The sequence below is a fragment of the Gopherus flavomarginatus genome, chromosome 6, assembly GCF_025201925.1.
Source record: "Gopherus flavomarginatus isolate rGopFla2 chromosome 6, rGopFla2.mat.asm, whole genome shotgun sequence".
NCBI lineage: Eukaryota > Metazoa > Chordata > Testudines > Testudinidae > Gopherus > Gopherus flavomarginatus.
The window spans coordinates 75,935,395-75,956,758 of NC_066622.1; the positions used below are offsets into that span (position 1 = coordinate 75,935,395).

A 21,364-nucleotide genomic window follows, 5' to 3' on the forward strand; every position below is an offset into this window, starting at 1 on the left:
GTAGGAACCATTAGGAAAGGGATAGATATTAAGACAGGAAAATAGCACAATACCACTAGGTAAATCCATGGTATGTCCACACCTTGAATACTGTGTACATTTCTGGACATTCTATCTCAAAAAGATAGCGTAGAATTGAATAAAGTACAGAGAATGGTGCCAAAAACTAGTAGGGTTATGGAACAGCTTCCAGATGAGGAGACATGAAAAAAGTCTGGGACTGTTCAGCATAGAAAAGAGATGATGGGGGAGGCAACAGATAGGATAGAGGGCTATAAAATCATAAATGGTGTGGAGAAAGTAAATAAGGAAGTTCTATTTACCCCTTCATATAACACATGAATCAGGACTCATCCAATTAAATGAATAGGCAGCATGTTTAAAATAAATGTAGGTACTTCTTCACACAATGCATAGTCAACCCTGTGCAATTCATTGCCAGGGGCTGTTGTGAAGGCCAAAAGTATAACTGGGTTAAAAAAATAATGAGATAAGTTCATAGAAGATAGATACATTAATGGCTATTAGCCAGGATGGTCAGGGATGCAACCCCATGCTCTGAGTGTCCTTAAACCTCTGACTGCCAGAAGCTGGGACTGGACAACAGGGGATGGATCAGTTGATAAATTGCCCTGTTCATTCCCTCAGAAGCATCTGGCACTAGCCACTGTTGGAAGATAGAATACTTGGCTAGATGGATCTTTGGTCTGACCCAGTATCTCCATTTGTATGTTCTTATGGTCTAAATATTTGTGTTTGTCCCTTGTATTTTCCTGGACCTGCCATGGATACTCTCTCAAGAACCTTAAACGTCCAGGACTTCCACTATGACATTTCTATCATTTATCCCTGTTGTTGACTCTAGCAATTACTTTAAAAAATAAAACAGCAGCCTAAAAATTAAAGTGCATTATGAGATCAACAAATAAACACAAACAGTTCAAAATATGAGGGGAAGAATAGACCCAATAGCCTTAACTAAAGGCAGAGGGCCAGAGCATCAGCTAGTATAGATCAGCATATCGCCTCCGAAGCAATGAAGCTATTACACTAGCACAGGATCTAGCCCAGAGAGACCTTTTCTCTCACCAGTACATGGGCCAATCACTTGTGTAAATCTCATTGACACCAATGGTTAATTAACCCTCATCCACTCACTAGCAATAAGAGAGTGTCCCTATGAACTGATTTAAACTTTTGATTTTCTGCCTTTTGCAGCTCTTTGTGCCACTCCTTTAATATTTTTTTTCTATTCACAGTTTGTTTTAAAATTCCATTTCCATGCGGTAGATGTCCCCCCTCTCTCCCAAGTAGAGAAACCTGAAAGAGGAATCAGGGGAGAAGAAAATTCCATGAGGCTCCCACATCATTAACTTTTCCATCCTCTTGCTCCATTGGGCATGGGATTTTGCCTTCCCCAACCTGTGAAATGAGCAGGTGTTCGGCACTCAGCACACATGGATCTCCCAGAGTTCTGCTGGTGGCTAGTATAACCCATGCTGATGACTGCATGGCTTTTGGTGCCTCCAAGTATCCGTCACCTGCTTCAAGGCCACCTGTATTGAAGCCCTGCTACTAGGGACACACACCTCCACACTCACTGCTGCCTTTGGGATCACTGTAGAGTGGGGAGGAGAATTCCACAACACAGAGGGGCTCTGTGGGAACATTAATACACCCTCAAATGATTCACTTTGGGTTTGGTGAGGGCAGCAATACACAGCACACATTTCCACCCTGTGCTGTCCACTGCCCACCTGTTCCCCACATGCAAATCCCTGATCCCAAAGACGGCTCTCAGTGTAGTTGCTGGGAACAATGCTGCAAACACACCTACATGAACAGCCTATATGAAGAAGACTTTCCATGTACATACCCTGGGGCTTGATCAGAACCCATGTTTTCCAAGTAACCAAATCTGCTCAGATCAATAGTGACTGAAAGGTGCCATCACCTGATATCTAGGTGCTCACAGTTCCATCACACTGAGCATGAGCTGGCTTCTATTGACATTCTCAGCAGCGAGACCAGCCACTGAATGCAGTCATAAAGACTGAACTGCCTCCTTAACCCTAACAGCAATTCTTGCAAACTAGGTTCTTTATCTCCTGATTGGGCAGCATGGGGAGGTTAGCACTGCTGCCGCCCTTTCTGTACCTACTGTCACTTAACAGACATCTGCGTCCCAGGGCCCCAGCACTAAATTCCCGTCCAAATATAGATCTTGTACATTACATCAAAATCCAATAAAACGCTCTTTTTAAAACATACACACTCAAGAGGGATGAGCAGCTCCTCTTTGGAGCTCTTCTGGTTTTCCATGTTAAAATACAAAACTGAGCAAATGAGATGCTTTCTCTGCTTCAGATTTGCAATCCCTCAGGTAAATATGTAATTAGATTTTTTTTTAAATGTGTGTCATATGTCATACACCAAAGCTATCTGAATCTATTATATAATGATGTATTTAGGGACCATACAATCTATAGCTGTGTAACTATATTGGCCTGGTTTCAATATAAACTACAGAGAGCTTGAGCACTGCAGAAATCCAGGTAAGTGCTGGGGGTGGGGGAATACCAGGGTCTGGTTCTCTTTACACTGAGATAATGCTATTAACTTCAACCTGGCATAATTCTATTGTTCCTGATTGACACTCGTGTACGTTAGCTTTTCTCAAACTATATGGCTAGGTCCTACTTGTGGGACCTGGACAGTGACTGGGGCTTCAGGGGATTAATATTCTGTCTTACATTTATATATTTTTTTAATAATAACATTCAAGTCATTGCCTTGGATTTTCTGTTACAGTGTTTCCAAACCTTTTCAGATTGAGGACTCTTATTCAAAGTCGAAAACTTTTTCAACTATAGAAGTAAGAGTTAAAAAAGTATGGAGGATAGCACTAAGACTATATAATTTGTATGTGTGTGTTTTGGGGGACTGACAAAAAATGCTTGACCTTAAAGGGTAAGGGGAGTGAGATTTTTCTTCAGAGTTACTGTAATAAAATTATCGGTACCTCACTGCCCCCTTTTCCCCACGGGTCACAAACCACCAATTGAAAAACACATTTCCCTCTGTGTGTGAGCCAACCTCTCCAAGACTGGGCACTGACTCCTCCAGAACACCAGGGATTACTGTGGTGTTGATGCTGAGAACAGGAAGACTATCTCTCTACTTCTGCTGTCAGTGTTCCCCATGCTGGTGCCTAGTCAATGTGCAGTAGAGAGCGGGAAGACCTTGTCCCCTTCAGACTTCTTACCCTTGTTCTGTCCCAGTAGCTTGCCCCCTCTGAGCTCCATATGCTCCCTCTACAGCCTGTTCCCCTACCAAGTCCTGTCTCCAGAGAACTGCCCAATTAAACTAAATGAATATAAACCAGCTGTAAACTAATTTCGTGTATGCCCCTGTTAAATGAATTTCAAAACCCAGTTGAGTTAAACCCATGCAAGTTTGGGGTGTAGACATACAGCCTGACTGCAAAGAGCCTGAAACAGCAGGTGTCTGGGAGGTGTGAACTTAGTTATGTTAATGATAGTTAATTCTGAAGACTTTCTCTGGATGACAAATCAAGGCCACAATTTTTTTTAAATAGGAGCCTAAATGTAGGCTGATTTATGCTCTTAAATAGGTTCAGCATTTTGAAAATCAGTTCACTTATTGAAATCGTGATTCCATAAACACTTAAGCATGTGAATAGCTTTACTCCTACAAGTAACCCCATTGAACTGGAACTAACTATGTGATTAAAGTTACTCAGGTGTATGAATTCTTGTAGAAGTGGGGCTATAGAAGCCAAAATAAGTATTTAGAAGCCTAACTTTAGGCTCCTATTTTTTAAAATCTTGGCAATAAATGTCAATGTAGACAAATGTCAACTAACTATGTATGGAGGAATTTGGGGATAGGGATGTAACCCTCTTTCTTCAAATCTCAGAAGGACTGGGAACAAGAAACCAGCCTGAAGATGTGGAAAGAGCAGTTGAAAACTTGGCTCACTTGCTATCTTCCCCTGGCCTTAGTTACACAGGAGTAGCAGCACTGCCAAACACTGTGGATTTCAAGCAAAGAATTCCAGAAGATCAGTGTTTGACAAGGAAAAGTAAGGTTTTTCTGGAGAATGTTCTTTGATATTAAGAACTTTTTAAATAATATGTTCTGAAAACCCTTTCACAGATCTATCCATAGATTGTTAAATTTTGTTTGGTTAAACTGTTGTGGTTCCCTTTTCCTCATGCAAACAATGTGCTCATTGTAAAGAACTGAATTGTCTCTTCCTTCAAACAAGACATTTTAATTTGGTGCCTACATGACTTTGGCTACTTGCAGCTTTGCAGTATGGTTTTTCATTTTAAAAAGGAAATGGTTAGTTGGTAGGGTTGTTCTTTTATTTGAAATTTTAAAATTTGGTTGGCTTTAGGTGGGAGTTTGTTTTGTTTTATTAAAATAAAATTTCTAGTTTGCTCGGATAGCTTTTCATTTCAGAAAGGAAATTCTCGATATGTTTTGTTTTCATTTGTTTTCATTCTAACTGGTTTGTTTGTGATTTGCAGAATTTGTTGGGTTTTTTTTAAGGAAAAACATGTAGTTCTTTGGATTATTGCTTCCTGAAATGTTTATTACCATGCAGTTCACAGTCTTCCATAAAAATGTAACTAATCTGTCTGTATATTGGCCCCCAACTCAGCAGTTCCCCATTGCAAAATCCTAGATTTGCTATTGCAAACCACATCCCTGGGCCTCACTCCAGAAAGCCAGTGTGTCACTCCAGACAGAGGATCTTGTTTTGGGAGGTGCCAGAATATGGGCACAGAAGTTGTGTCCCATGCACCCTCATACAGTATTCCTTTTAGGAATGAACCTGTATTAATACAACCACCAAAGTTGAACTGATTTTTGGAGATTATGAGCACATGCAGTTCAGATCCTCTGAAAATAAGTTTTAAACTATAATATAGACTAGTCTCTAGCCAATCTTTAACTTGTCTTCAAGTAGATATGGATATGCCACACAGTGTGCATCATGGTATGTGTCCCCCTCTGCGTCTGGCTGATTGTGGGTTAGGAGTCTGCTACAGCTACTTGCTAGGGAATTTAAATCAAGGTGTAGAGACTCATGCTTTAGCTCTGGAGTTCCCAGGTAATGACTGAGGTTATGGTTATGACTTCATATTCAGAATTATATGTACTCACATGCTGTTAGAGTGATGATTTTAAGCATTCTGGAAAGAAAAATATTAATTTTTTTTCTACAAATCCACACAATTTATTTTTTCCAGAATTATTAAAATATTACAAATTGAATCAAGAAAAAAATCCTTGTTGAAATATGTATGAAATATTTAAATGTGGGATACAAAAAGATTTGGATAATGCTGCGCAAAGGAGTATAGCATTTAACAGACAATGACATAATAGATATTTAAGTTATGATGTAGTAATTGTTATAAAACCTATGAGGAGCAAAACTTCCCCCTCCTCCCCTGTAGTATTCAAGTTTGTGGTCTAGACTGGAGTGTGTGTGTTTATATTTGCATATAATGGACATTGATCTATACCCATAATGATAACTTATATTTATTCTAATACTTTACCAGGATAACAAGCTATAGATACAGAAGAGAAAAGGTATTTGTCAGAGGTGTCTTCCATTATTAGCACTGTTGTCCTTCATGAGTAGAACCCTTCATTTCTTCCCTTCACTATTTGTTTTACTTGTTTACAATTTAGAGGCTTTGTTTCCCTTCAGTGATATTTTTCGTATGGTTTATATTCTCATTCTGCAGTGCCCTGAATACCTGGGGTGGGGAGGTTGTGTAAAAATAGTTACATGTACATACACACACATCATCCGCCACTGAAGTGTAGCCATCTCTGGGGTGAAACATGATAGCTATCTAATTCTGCATAGACTGCACAACTTTCTGTCTCAAATTTTAAATAGGCTATTTACTCTGTTTCAGTTAAATGTGAGTACAGTTCTGCTGAGCCTGTGGACAACATGTCCAGTGTTTTCTGTAGACCACAGAAACATAGATAACATGAGACAAACACTTATGTGAGAGTAGGTTCTTCAAAAAAGTGATGTCAGATAAAAAATCTAGGTATGTTGAGTGTTAAGAAAGCACATGCATACTTTGTGGTTTGCGGAGCCAACACAGCCCAAGAAAAGCATGGTGGTAGTAGAAGTCATGGTCAGAAGTGGGTTAACTGTTGAAATACAGATGAGTGGGTTGTTTTACAGTGAGCTCAGTGGGCGCAGCAGAAGGAACACCAACCTAGATTGAACACTAAATCTTGTAGTCCAGCTCAGAGCCCAATTACCAACCTGTGTGGTGTTGGGCTGCTCCAGGGAAAGTAGGAGGAAGGAATCCTCACCCATGTTGTCCCAGCGCTAACATTTCCCCTCCATGTATGAGAGGAGCTGCATAGCAGTGGTCCTTGTGGCCCTACGTACTGCTAAATTGTCCGCTGTGCATCCTGCGTCCTGGCCACAGTGGAGCTGCTAGGGGTGTGGAGGAGGGGGCTGGATCTAAATTCCTGCTGTATTGGCCTGCACCATTCCTGTCCTGAAATGCATACAGCAACAGTCAGGCAAGCCAAAAATAAATGGCATGGGTGGCTATGATATAAGGACATGGATTGTAATGCTCTCACCAGTGCAGTGAAACATGTACCACAGCCAAACAATGTGCCATTCCCATTGCGCAGTACGCTCAGGTTCTTAACAGATGACTAGAAGTCATTACAGACTCATCCCTTCATAGGAGGAGGTAAGTATGGAAGCCACTCCAAGCCACAATATATATGTGCCTGAGGGAGGTCCACCAAAGCCTCAGGACCAGCAGACCGTGGGATCAGCGGACCCTCCGCAGGCACACTTGCGGGAGGTCCACTGGAAACACCTGCCACCCTCCCGGCCACCGGCAGAGCACCCCCCGTGGAATGCTGCCCTGCTTGGGGCAGCGAAATGTCTAGAGTCACCCCTGACCATCTGAATGTGAAGTGATGTAGTACTGGTTTAGTCTGAAACAACTTAGGCCTGATATACTTACAGTGTTTGTACAGATTTAGCTATTTTGGTTAAGGGGGGTAATTTTGGTGAAATAGTTAAATTGGTACAATCCTTAGTGTGAACAGTTATATCAGCATATGGGTCTCTTCCCTAATGGGAATAAACTTTCCCATTATAAATACCTTTTTGCGATGTAACTGCATCCACACTAGGGGATTGTACCATTTTAACTATATTGGTTTAGAAACCATTATAGATAGTGAATTAAACACTATGAATAGACAAGCCCTCAGGTATAAACTGCTTTAATTCATCTACAATAGGTACTAACACTAAAACCTAATGATGGTATTCTGAAGGGCCGGCTTTTCAGTAATTTAAAGTCTCTCAACTGTGTGTATGTATATTCTCCTGCTGAATGCAACAGTGACTCTGTTAAGTACATTTGTTGGTTGCTTTATCTAGTCCATATTCTTCCCTCAGTCGATGCAAACTTCATATTGCTGTCTGTGGGATATCCGCTTTTGATCAAGCATAACATTTTACCCTAACTTTGTAGACCCAGCCTGCAGACCATAATTAAAAATGTAACTCAGTCCTCGTCACAAAATATGTTTGACACCCCTGCTGTAATATATTTAAGACAAAAAGACCCTGCAGTTGAAACATTTAAATTTAACGTGTTTGACACTCATTGTAGCATTTTGGATGCATTCCTGACTGTTGATGCAGTTTGTATTTGTTAGGAACACAATAACCGTGCTTGGGTATGGTTTTGTTTATTTTAAAATGGGGGGGGAGGCATAAACAAAAACTATAAACACCCCTAGAGAGAGCCACAAGCAGAGATGCTTGGTGATTAGAACCTGTTGGGAAATTATTTTTTCTATGTGGGGAAAGAAGTTCAATAAAAATGAAGAAATGCAGTGTTTGTTCAAGTAAAATCCAAAAATATAAAAATTGACTTTTTTTTGCAAAAAATTCTATTTAGTTTAGAAAAACCATTTTCTGCCTTCTCCAGAAGGAAAATTTTTTAACAGCTATACAGCAAGCCTGGGTGAACTTGAGCTCTGTGCTGCAGAACCCTCTATAGTATCCTGTCACTAAACAGGGGTGAGAGATAGCTCAGTGGTTTGAGCATTGACCTGCTAAACCCAGGGTTGTGAGTTCCACCCTTGAGGGGGCCACTTAGGGATCTGGGACAAAAATCAGTACTTGGTCTTGCTAGTGAAGGCAGGGGGCTGGACTCAATAACCCTTCTAGGAGATAGGTATATCTCCTATTATTTATTATACTATAGGGGTCAGAACTAGCTGTGCTTCCAGCCAAATGTGCCAGTACAGACAGGAGCAAGAGGAATAGGCTAGGAGATGGAACCTTTGTATCTGCACTTAGGTAGATCCAGGGGCTGAGAAGGCCTGCATAGAAAGAAAGCAGTTATGACTCCTGTCCACAGGAACAGCAGCTGTGGAAGGGCTTGGCTACAACTTGCCTTCCAGTTGGGGAAGTGACTTTCATCATAAGTTTTCCATAAGGTCAATTTCATAGTCAGTGTCTACTTGGAGGCCAGTTCTGAAGACCTCCCTGAACACTTGAACAAGCAAAACTCACATGGATATCAGTAAAGACTTCAAGATGGGAACTACACTGTGCCCATTGGTTGGCACTGCACCACTGATTGCCTTTGTTATAAAAATGCAGTGTTCTAATACTTATTACCTTGATTGAAAATCTGATTTTTTTTTTTAAATGAAGCTCTTGGACATCTAGAGAAAATTTTCTTGTCACAAATAGTAATTCTATGTGCATGTGTATGTCAGTATTGAAAATAGATAAATACACATATATTACCATAGAATCAAAACTCCTCCCAGTCTTTACTGTATTTATTCTAACACCACCCCAATAATCCCCATTTTATGAATGGGGAATGAAGAAACTAAGCCCTGTCTACACTACAGAGTTAGGTCGACGTAAGGCAGCTTACCTCGACCTAACTCTGTAAGTATCTACACTAAAATGTAGCTCCCACCGACGTAATTTGCCCAGGACATCGGCTTAATAATTCGACCTCCACAAGAGATGTAGCAGTTAGGTCGATGCCGTGTCAGTGTAGACACTGTGTTACTTATGTCAACTGTTGCTGCCTTTCAGAAGCCATCCCACAGTGCCCCACCCTGATAGTTAAATTGGTGCAAGCGCTGCTCATGAGGGTGCATACTGCCGACACAAGGAGCATAGTGTAGACATGCAAAAGCAATTTAATTAGTAGAGTGGCTGTATGTCAACATAACTTTGGTAGACTTAATTTTGTAGTGTAGACTTGCCCTGAGACACCAAGGTCTTCAACTGGTGTAAACTGCCATTGGCTTCAGTGGATCTATACCAATTTACTCCATCTGAGGTGATGTGCCCCAATATCTCAAAGGAAGTCTATGGAATAGCAGGGTATTGAAGTCATCTCCCAAGTCCCAAGCTAGCACCTTCAGTTCTGGACCACCTTTCCCATCCAAACCTGATCTCCTCCGAAATTATAACTTCTAAAGCACTTATTCAGAGCCAGGCACTTCCCCAATACAGGACACCTGTCTTGATCTTCTGTTCAAAACAGCTGATCTGCCAGGCCACATTCACAGAAAATTCCTCCCTCCCACCCTTCTTAAAAAGACAGCTTACCTTTCTAGCCCTAACTAACCACAGCCCTGAGGGAGACTTCTGCTCTTGGCTATGAAAGAATTCAGATGCAGACTAGCTGTCTGTTTCCCCATTCCACTGAAACAGGGGAAAGGGAAAAGAAGTGAGAAACCTTTTTTAACCTCTTACTTGCTGCCAATGACCCACCCCATAAGTGGAGCCAACTAGGTAGGCATCAACAAATTGTAGCGGGTACCAGCAGCGGTGCAGTGAAGGCCAGCAAGAGTCCAAAAATCAGAAGCAAAAAAGGGTTAATTCTAGACTGGAGAGCTGCGGAGTGCTGTCCCCAGTGAAAGGGCAGTGGGGAATAGATTGCTTTTCACTCCGGAGGGATGAGTTATAGCTTCCACTCTCGCTGGTGAACAATGAAGTTAAATACGGAGTGTTCCCCCAACGCCTCTCCCCGCCGCTGTGTATATTACATTGTACAAGAGTCCTGCATTTGGCACCAGGGGATATATCACAAGGAGGGGCACAAACTGCTAATGCGCTTTTATTTTTGATTTTGTTGCCAAAAAAATCCCACATGACTGGCAATTGCCAGGGATTTTTATGCGTGTTGCTTAAAAAAACACACAAATAACCAGCTGTATAATGTATACTATGTGTGTGTACACACACACACACACACACGGTCTATATTAATATAAACACTGTATGTAATATAAAGTATATTATAGCTTTATTCGTATTTATAGGTAGCTATGCTGACCTGTCTATAAATAGCAAATCCTACATGTCTTTCCTATGATATACAGTATTTTTTCCTATTCACTTTATGTGCCTCGTGCTGCACTGAAATATCTTGAAGCTAATCCCTACAAAACTCCTATCAGGGAGAAACCTTAATAGTTAGGTCTGAAAGAAACCCCTCTGCATGCAAATGTCTTGGACACGAAAGACATCTTTTGGGGTTAAAGGCGTCTCTTGCTTGTTGGGGTCCCTTTTTAACTGACCACGGGTTCCTTTTTGCTGAGAAGTGAATTGGTTTAGCTACACAACGTTGCATATACTTCTGTGAAATATGTGTAACACATTAGTGACATCTTTAAAGACAAGCAAAACCTCAGCTAAATAATTATCGCTTATTTAAATCTTGATGGGTTGCAGTCTAAAGGAACTAAAAAATGAGTAGGTTTGGAAAGTGACATAAAATTCTTAATCCACTTAAATACAGTTGCGCTCAATTTTGTTTAGATGACTGAGATAGGAAAGAGGTACGAGGAGCTTTAAGAGGATGTACGTTTAAAATTGAATTTAACACCTCCTTATACCAGTATGCCTTCGCTAAAATGATTACTGTCCATTCAGTAACGTAAATCAACCACAAACTGAATGTTTCTGGAATCTGATCTTAACATCAAATCGCATTTTCATTCTTTCTTCCTCTCTCCCCATTAACAATTGGGAAAGTGTCTTCTTCTGTTTAGATTTATAGTCATTTTTCACCAACTATGAAATTCTGTTTAAAAAAAAACAGTCTGGATTATTAGAAACCTGCAAATTACAGCTCACATTCTCCAGGAAGATCGCGGTAGGAAAAAAAACAGTCTACTGTAGCGCTAGGAATTCTGCTTCACAGGTTTCATAAGACGACGGAAAACAAAGAATAATACTTCCAACGCAAGCTCGCCGGGGTGTTATATACAGCGACTTCGGAAAGTGTAATAAAATCAATTAATGTTGCAAAAGCATTGGCCGAAGAAGGAGCGGCTTGAGGATTTATGGAAATACAATGGATTTGCAAGCATTTATCTTGCAAACTTGATAAACAGCATCGGGGAGCCGAGAGAGTGGACATAATTAGTCCGCAGTGTGTGTTTGTGTGTGTGTGTACAATTTGTTATAATTTTATTCATTCGGTAATTATTCAAATTAATTTTTTAATTTCGTGATCTGGATCGCAGAAGGATTAATCTGAAGTTAGAACATAGTTTTCCCCGCTGGCTGAGTTATTTGTTTTTTTTTTTTTTTCCGTAAAGCAAGTCCTGTCATTTGCTATGACTTCCTGTACACATTGTTGGATCTTTTACATGTATTTTTACGGCTATCACTGACCTCCGTGGTCTTTATAACGAAGATTAGGGAGGGGGGAATCAATCATTTTGTCTCCCTAACGCCAGCATTTTCGTCTCTATATTTTAATTTTCTGAAGCCTTTCTACTTCAGCTTTAAAACAGCTGTCTTTCTGGAGGAAACATAAGAAAGGCTTGTGTAATAGCGCTAGTCTTTAAAACTTTCATAGTTGCTCACAAAAGTTTGGAGCCTGTTATTACAGTTTTAAAAAAAGAGAGACATCATCTAACATCGACTAAAGATTACAATTTCCAGAAGTCAGAATTTATTACAGTTAAACTCTGATAAGATCCCATCTGTTATGAACACATGTAGGGCCAATTGTTTTTGATATAACTGCAATTTATTTGCCCTTCAGAGTGGATGAGATTACAAGTGTGATTAACAACAACATGTATTTTATTTAGTCCGACCTATCTGTTTTTATCTGGCTAAATCCATTTATACTGCAATACTTCCCTTTGGATTAGATCAAAGATTCCTCCTGTCCCAAACAAGTGATTTTTATCAGGGAGCAGGACTTGCGTGCTAGGTGTCTGTGAACGCTAATGGAATGTTCGTTTTCTTCCCTGTTAAAAATTGGAAGCAGTGAGCCTCGCAGAGGCGGTTCCAGGCTAAACCTTGGAGGTGGGGGAGGGAAGAAAGGTTAAAAACTTAATGGGTGGCAGCTCTTCAAAGCAAAATAAATTGGCTTTGCTCTTTTTCTCTTTTGTTGAGGGACTCAGCAACGCCGCCTGGCGGCAGGAAAAGCAGGTAGTTCAGACCCGACCAACCCCTCACCCCCACCCCAATATACACACCAAAGAAACAAACTCATATCTTTTCCCCATAGATGTGTACCTGTAAATGTCTGTCTTTAAATGTCTCACCTGGGGGTCAGTATTGAATGTGGCACAATCTAGGTTACACTTTAAAGAGATGAAAAAACCTTGATGATTAACTGCAAACCGGACTTGAATCATCATGTTTTTTCTTTGGTTGTTTGTAATGCTTTGGATCTAGTGAATGTGCTCGTTCATTGAATTATTATTTTCACAGAAGTATTTTTGATCAACCAACTAGACTTTGCACAGAATAAAACACCGAAGACGAAATACAGTTGTTTTATTTAAAAAATAATAATAAAGGTTCTTAGTGCAGTATCCTGAGGTTAGTCTAATTTTCTTCTCTTTCAAGCTGTTTCGAGGCTTTTTTTATATCTTCGAGGTTTCAGTGTGCGTCTTTCTGCTGCTCTGTTATCATTATTTCTTGCCTTGATGTGACATTGAAGACAGATGACAGCATTGTCAGGTTGTCTCAAATTCATTTGGAGACAGAGGGGAGTGGGGGAAATACACACCAGGATTTCTATACTGTTCAAAACTAAAATGGATTTACCTTTTTCACTATGTGGGGAGGACATTTGATGGACTTAAGACATGAAGAAAGAACACCGTCTCTGTGGATTATTGTTTGTTTCAATTAAAAACAAAAACTAACCAAGCACAGGCACAACCCGGAAAGCCCCTCCCCGCCGCCCCATCAATACCTGAGCGGTTTCTATGTGAAAACGCCCAGGTATTACTGAGATTTCTTTTAATTTCTGTGTTAAATCCCAAATCTCTTCGTTTTCCCGAATTTGTTTCTTTCTCTGGTTCTGTTGTCAAAGTGGTCGAGGGAGCGTCGAACGAAGAAAGGTTTCTTATACTTTCCCCCGACACCTTCACATTTCATTGCAAGAGCTTTTTTTTTTTTTTTTTTTAAGTTTAAAAAAAAAATCCTGAGCCATCTGGCCTTAACTTTCTGGGATTGAGCTGTGAGGGATATTTAGCAAGAATTAAACACCACCCATTCATGAGTGATCGTCTTGTCTGCGGTAATGCTGGACAGTCAGTATCTCAACATTCGATGTTACACAAAGAACAGAAACGTGTGTGTCATTTCAACTTTATAAATGTTTAAAATTATCCACATTTAAAAAAAAACACAAATGGACAGAAGTTTTGATGCTGATGACGTCACTGTTTTTTCTAACTTAAAAAAATAAAGGACTGAATCCAAATAAACAAAATAGCACGTTCACAGTCACCTTTAATGCAGGCTTTTCTCTCCGTCTTTCGTATATTAAAAATACGAAGTTTGACCAGTTACTTTCTTCAGATGCATCTTTTTCTTGAGCCCTGAAAGTTGGGCTTTTCTTCTACCTGGGTGGCTTTCTCCGATTCTAAGCGTGGACAGTTTACTCAAACCCTGGAGGAAAGAAAGGGTCTCAGACCTGGTACCACACTGCCTGAGTTTTTGTATGCTATGAGAAAAGTAGTTCAGATAGATCTCCTCTCAGAAAATGTGGTCGCCTATTACTTGCATACAAGGAAAATCCAGTCGTTATAGATGCAGCCTTATATTTGAGTTCCAAAACATTTGTTTCTATACTAACGACAGAAAAGCAAACTAAGGTGTATGTTGCGTGGATGTATGCGCATATATAGGCTCAAATATATTCTATGTACCCCTTTGCTGACTGTGGCTTGTGCTGTTCTATTGTTTTATAAAGCTGGCTTAATTACACAGCTAGAACAAACGGAACCCTCCTTTTCCCACCCTCCTTTTCCCAGGCATGCTTGTTATCAGAAAGATTGTGTTGAAATGGCAGGCAGCGTAATCCTTCAGGAGTGGAAGGAAAATCATTAATTTGTATTTTGGTTCTTCAGTTGTACTTAGCATCCGACCAGAGGTTATTTAAATATTACATAAGTTTATCTTTAATGTTCAGAAAAGATTTGCGAGGAAGACCAAATTGTTTAATTTAAATTAATGTATGTCTGACTCTGGTCAGATTGATCGGAGGCTGGGCTTTTGATGAGTCTTGCCCTTCTGTTGCTTGTCCTCTCGAGCTGGTTTTCCACTGTGAAATTATTTTAGTTCGGTGGCATGGACCAGCGGCTGCTGTCAACTCCACAACCCATCCAGTTAGCAAGAACGCGGGGGGGGGGAATACCAAATGCAACACTTTTACCTAAAAAGATTAATGCCCCTAAGTCGGTGTCTATTAGAAAAAAGCACATTTCCTAGCTTAATATCAAAATCCTAGGCGACACTTGCCAGGTCAAATATTTAACACCCCCTTACCATCTCCATGGAAATAAAATAAGCGATTTCAATTTTCAATAATACCAAGCACAGGTTCGAAGCAAAATGGTGATAAATAAAACAATTGGAAAGGTTAGTTGTAATACTTTATATCTAAAATGCTTCAGCTTTAAGCGTGCTTGTAACTTTGATAGAGCTGAAATCCACGAAAATAAAATTAACCTTTTGTAACCAGAAGACATGTTTAAAAATAGCTTTAGAAACACTTGTTTATAGATTTTTAGATCGATCATATAAAGATCGTATGTGGTAGGAATGTGTGTGAGAGAGAAATTCAAGGTATCTACAGAGAAAGAAAAGGCAGTTTTGTTTTGTTTGGTTTTTTTAATCGTGGTAAATCTGCGATAAACTTTGTCCAAATCCAGATGGGAGCCTGAAATATATTTTTTTAATCTAAATTAAGTAGTGGCTAAAAATAAAGCCGTGACTAAACTACCCTGGTAGAATTAGCATGAGAGTGCCCTTACAATGAAGGTGCACCAGAAGATAAAAAGGTCAAATTATTTTTTTTCTTTTGTGTAAATCCAACTCGGTGACAACCCTGCACCCAACAACGGATTCCTTTCCTTCTCTTGGGTGTTAGCTGCGCTTGTGTCAATTTCATTGCACGGCATTATGCTTTTAAATTACTTCGTGTAATTACCCTGGGCTTTAAAAGAAACGTACATAGCCCTGCCCCCATCATTTCACAACGGAGAGTTCGTCTGAAATTCCCCAAAGCAGGACTATTTTTAATAGTCCCGTTTTTACTAAAGCAGGTTGAGTTTCTAGTGCTTATTTCATACTGACGGCTGTAAAGAACCACAGACTGGCCCAGCGCCGCGAGTCTTGGCATTTCCCTGTATAGATCTTGTCTCTCTCCTGCAGAAACGTACCAAAGCCCTCATCACACGAGGCAAAGCCGGGCAGCAAAGAGGGCTGGGCGAATGCGGAGACTTCCTTAACTTGTTTCTTTTCTCCGCTTTATACATTAACTCTAACTTCTACTAATTATCTCGAGTAAATGCATTGGGCTAATTAGCAGCTGGGCACCACGGGAAACTTTGAGCTGTAATTATATTGTGGGGGATATAAGGAGAGGCAGAAAAATAAGTAATTTTTCAAGGCAAAATCGCGGCTTGTAACTCTTTCCCTCTGCTAGTATGTTCAGTTCAAGCTGGGGGAGTAGTGACACCCTGCCAGAAGACGGGAGTTGTAGAAGGAAAATCAATGAGAGGATAGGGGCTGTATCACGCAAAACCCCTGCGAAAGAGACTGCAAAAGCAGAGAGCCTATGTAAATTCGTTAATCGTTCTGTTTGCATTTGTTTCTTCCCTACTTCTCCCATCGTACCGGAGTTTACGAAGGAGAACTGCGTACAACTGCTTGTCTTAACGGGTGGTTAGGTAAAGACTTACGATGCAAAGTTACATCAGCCCATGCAAGCCTTGCTGGGGCATGCAGCAGTAGCGTTTTATATTTTTTTTTCACTTCAATTAATATGAACTTATAGCAGGTTTATTCTACCTTGAGAGATTTGGTTTTGTCTTAAAAAAAAAAAAAACACTTGGAGGAGAGAATGGAAGACGCTGGAAGTATCTGATTAGTTATTTTAACGTGACAATCGTTTGCCCTGCGCTGCGACAATTCTACAGTAATAGGGCTGAGACAAAGTAGTGCTCTTGATTTTTTCATGTCGTGCTTAGAGGGGAAGAGATAGGTCGTTCTCTCTGTGCAGTTTACAAGCTTTTCAAATTAAGTCTATTTTCCATCTCAGAACCAAAACCTCCCTAGACCCTTTTTTAAAAAAAAATATTTTAAACACTGGCTTTCCCCACTCACATAAGCAATTATTCAAGAACTGGTTTCTTAAAACACCTAGGAAAAACACACTCAACTCGTCCCTTAGTTTTCTAGTTTCATTCATACACAGCTGTTAAGGGGAAAAAATTCAACATGCACCGTCTCTGTTTTTGTTTTGTTTTTTTAAGAGAGAGTCCGGAGGTTATAATAAAGCTGGGGCCTTTTTATTTTAATTAAGATTGAATAAACGCTTAAGGAGAAATTAGCAATCCTCTCCAACCCAGCCCCAGTTGTGTTTGTAACAGACTCAAAGCGTATTTAAAAAAAAAAAGTAAAAGCTTTTAATACATCAAATATACGGAATTTTAATCTTTAAAGCGATACATTGTCTATTATTTTAGTACATGACGTAAACCTTACCCCCTTTTACAGGGTGGACTTAAAAATTAAAAATAGTTAAGTGTTCCTTTTAAAGAACAAAATAAGGCAAATGAGGTTTTTGGAATAGAATTTTTTTTTGTTTTTTTTTTCCTCCTTCCAGATTACATACAAAAAAATACCAATTCTCTTTCAGTTGTATACACCGTAAAAATAATTGCAATTTGAAGTTATAACTGACAAATTGCGAGTTGGTTTTTTAGTAACAAACATGCATGTAACTTTTTTTTGTTTCAAGGAGACATTAAATAAGAACGTACAATACAATCATAGCAATTTTAAAGTAACATTAAAGAGAAGACCTCTATTTCCTTTTTATTTATATTCTACAATGGGTGTTCAACTTTTACCTATTGAGCTCAGTTAAGTAATGCACTTTATGATTCATTGTCCCGCTTGAAGCTAACATAAATAAATACAGTGCTCACGGATCCAGTCCTCAAATGAACACTATTTTATAAAAAGTCAGATTTCAGCTTGTATAAAGTGTGGGAGGGTGTCTTCCACACACACCCCTTTCTCCCCCAGGTCGTTGGCAATCCTTCCCCCACCCCACACTCACTGGTAGCCCAGAGCTGAGGCTGTGGTAAGTCTCTGCCCGTACAGTGCATAGGGGGAGTAGTAAGGTCCCGTGGCCGCAGGGACTGGCACCGGGGCACCTGGGGTGGGCAAAGGGCTCTTGGAGTAGGGGTGGTAGCGGCTGCTCAGTCCCAAGGCGTGGTGCGGGCTGCGGAGGGCCAGCGTGCCGGGGCTGCCCGGCGCCCCCGTGGTGGGGATGTGCATGTGGCAGGCCATGGCCGCGGCGGCGGCGCTGGCCAGCGAGGAGGAGCTGGGGTAGCTGGAGAGGAGTTTATCAGTGCCCGGGAAGGCAGTGTGGGTCCGCAAGTGGCTCAGCAGCTCCTCGGAGGTGGCAAAGCGCTTGTCGCAGGGTCCGTTGGCCGACACCCAGTTGCAGATGTGGGGCTGGGGGTCGTTGGGGAGCATGAAGCCATAGGGGTACAAGGGGTGGCCGGCCAGCGAGGGCGGGGTGGCCCCCGTCAGGGAGGAGTGGACGCTGTGCAGCGGGTGCGTGGGGTAGACCAGCGGGTATCCGGACTTGAGGGCCTGGTCGTGGGCGCAGGAGGCGCTGGCGGCGCCGGCCAGGTGGCTGGCGCAGTGGTAGCTCAGGCAGTAGGGGTCGCGGCACAGGCTGGCCGTCATGACGGAGGGCGGCGAGGCGCCGGCCAGCGGGCTCGATCCCGCCGGCTTGCTGCAGCCCAGGCTGCCAGCGGCGGCCAGCTGGGCCCCGACCAGGCTGCCGGACTTGGTGGGGTCCAGGGCCACTCCGTGCGGCAGGAACTGCGGCGGGTAACCGGCGTAGGCGCCCGCCAGCGTGCCCGGGTAGCTCATGCCCGCCGGCGGCAGGGGGAAGACAGTCTGCCCCGGCTTGTAGGGCGAGACCGGGGCCACCAGGCCGGAGCCCAGCACCGAGGCGGACGAGGTGGCGGGGGTGCTGCTGCTGCAGGAGGACGAGTCCGAGGAGATGGGCTTGGAGCCTGGCGCGCCCTCCGGGTGCTGGCCGCCCTCCACGTTAATCCCGCCACAGCTCACGCTAATCCGGCTGTGGCTGAGGCTGGCGGCGCCCGGGCCCCCGTCCGAGCCGGCGCTGCCCCCTTTGCCGCAGCCCTCCGCGTCCTTCTTGTCCTCTCCCGCCTTGCCCTCGGCCGGCAGCAGCCCCGGCGAGCAGGCGGAGGCGCTGGAGTTGGGGCTGCCTGTCCTTGGCGTGAACGGCTGGCAGGTGGCGCTCGGCACCCGGAATCCCGACTTCTCCCCGCTGGAGACTCCCCCAGAGGCGGCGCCACCGCAGCCCGCGGGGCCCGGCTCCTTCTTCTCGGCGCCCGGCTTGGAGTAGGGCTTGAAACTCGACTTGTCCTCCACGCCGATGTCGCTGAGTTTCAAAGGGCCCGACTTGGAGTCCTTGTCCCCGCCCGCGCCGTTCGAGGTGACCGAGGAGAGCTTGGAGGAAGGGGAAGGGTCCGGCTTCCCGATCTGGGAGCACGTCTGAGCCAACAGGGCCAGCGGGCTCTTCTTAGCATCCAGCTGCAGAAATCAGAGGGACACACAAAGGCAAACGTTTAATCGCATGGTTTAAAAAGAAAAAAGCAAAGGAAGTCGGCATTTGCCGACGTTTCTTGCAGAGAACGGCCTGAAAGGGATCAACAATTTTGTGCACATTCATCATCCTGACAGCCTTCCCTCCCCCCACCCCCCGCATGCACCATTTTCCACAATGCCTTTTAAAAGGCAACGGGATCTTATACTGCGGCGAGACAACCCCTGTCTCTACTGCTTAGGCAAAGCAGCACCTACACCGGAGGCTTTACAAAGTTCGGCTCCCCTCCCTTCACTTTGGCTTTGCCTTGTCCCCACCGCACGCGCGCACAAACGCCTGTAAAGTAGAGCGACTGCACCATTTCTGGCTGGCCACACTATTTAGAAACGGATCCGGAGTTAGCAGGAGATTCGGTCTCCGGGAAATCTATGGCTTCCCTTTGAGCAGACTTTAATGAAACCATTCATTTACCCAGCCCCAGCCTCCACACCACCCCTCTTTAAGAGTGGAGGTCCCTAAAAATATCCTGCCAGCTTAACGCAACACACAAATAACCTGCTTGTGGTGGGGTATCTTCCGAAGTGAGACTACGATCAGGAAGCTTTGATCAGCCGCACCCACATTCTTCCCCCCCCCAAATATTTTCAGCCAACAAGACTATTTCGCACGTTGTGACTAGTAGGTCCCTAGTCCTTAAGGAGAACAGTCTCCTTTCATATCTCCCTCCCCAAAAGGGTTAAAGAAAACAAATATATTAAACTTTTCATGAAAGAAGGAATGCTAAAATCAGCCAAGCTGGAGCTCGCAACCCCAGCCTTAGCTACAGCCCAGAAAGAAGGGATGGGGTTCCTGGTCTAATCGTCTTTCAAAGAGAAAAGAGAGAGGACGCCATGCAATGACCGTGAAGAGAGATCGCTTGAGCTGGGGCGGGGGGAAGGCATCGTCTCCGGTTCCTTACCTCTATGGGGCTGACGGGGGTGGAAGGCAAAGGCTGCAAATACTCAGGGTGTAAAATGTGTCCCGTCCGAGCCGTGAGCATTTTCAAGACTTTGATGGGAAGCCGATTCGCTTGGCGTAAAGGGTCCGAAGGAGGGACGGAGTGGAAGAAGGGCTTGGTGCAGCTAGTAGTATTCCCAGAGTGTCCGTTCTGCCAGGCGAGATCAGCGGCGCTGCTGAGGCTGAGGCTGCTGCTGCTGCCAATGTCTCTACCGCTGCTGCTGTGCTTACTACTTCTTACAGCAGAAAGCGAGGGCGATGTGATCATGACCCAAAACCTCGCATGAAAATTGGGACGAGTCGCGCTGATCAGCCTCGGAAACCTTCTCTCTTTGGCGGGGGAGGAGGGGTGACAGCCACACACCCCCAAAAGCAAACTAGCAAGAACAACCAAAAAAAAGTCAGAAAACGTCTCTGGCTTTGCCTAGTGGAGGCGGGGGGAGCCCAGAGAGAAGGGGGAGAAGGAGGGAAAAAAACAGAATAATCCCGGGGTGGGGGCGGGGGGGATGGTGAATGTGTCTCGCTTGGTCCCCGGCTGCTGCGCTCTCCCTCCTCCTCCACTCAGCTGTGCTGCTGCGAGCCGCTGCTCATCCAGCCCGGGATCTGGCAAAGAAACTCACTTCAAAAGCAGCTGAGTTAGTCTGAGATTAAAGCCTTTGCCGCCTTCCAATCAAATGGGACCCTGAGGTGATTGGAGGGTCAAGGGGATGTGACGTTCTCCGGGCTGGGGCTTTTTTTTTTCCTACGGTTTTCATGGGTTCTCCCTCTCTCGCACTCCCCCCCTCCCCTTCTTGTTTTTGTTCTTAGGACAGGATGGGCGTTAATTTTGTGTTTCACATCCCGCGCTTTGAAGTCGTTCTCCCGATGCGCCTCACTGCCCCAGCTTCTGGCGATACGTACAAAAAGCACTCTGCGCAACAGCGGGGGAAGCGCGCCCTTTCAAGGGCGCGCCAGGGGGGGTAGCCAATACCGTGTGCTTGGTATATTTAAGAGCCCCTGGCTCTCATGACATAGCACAGGCTATAACAGCGTTTAAATACTCCGTAGTGAATGTGTTTATAGAGTTATGTGTACAAATATGTGTGCGTATGCATATATACATACATGTATTTATATTGTAGATTGCTTTTTCCTTCGCT

At 43.2% G+C, this 21,364-nt stretch overlaps 2 protein-coding genes across 2 annotated transcripts in view; both read right to left on the reverse strand.

Annotated features, from left to right (window-relative positions):
* Nucleotides 1–21,364, reverse strand: part of COMTD1 (catechol-O-methyltransferase domain containing 1) — a 982,895-nt gene that overhangs the window by 360,885 nt on the left and 600,646 nt on the right. The window lies entirely within an intron of this gene.
* On the reverse strand, nt 17,064–20,907 carry ZNF503 (zinc finger protein 503). The gene is made up of 2 exons (XM_050960161.1): nt 20,188–20,907; nt 17,064–19,216 (listed from the first exon to the last, which is right to left on the reverse strand). The coding sequence occupies exons 1-2, from the start codon at nt 20,491–20,493 to the stop codon at nt 17,696–17,698; spliced, it is 1,827 nt and encodes a 608-aa protein (XP_050816118.1). The 5' UTR covers nt 20,494–20,907; the 3' UTR covers nt 17,064–17,695.

Coding starts and splice junctions, on each gene's coding strand:
- ZNF503 (XM_050960161.1), bottom strand. CDS start 20,493: ATGATCACATCGCCCTCGCTTTCTGCTGTAAGAAGTAGTAAGCACAGC. Junction 19,217..20,187: donor CCCCCGTCAGCCCCATAGAG/GTAAGGAACCGG, acceptor TGATTTCTGCAG/CTGGATGCTAAGAAGAGCCC.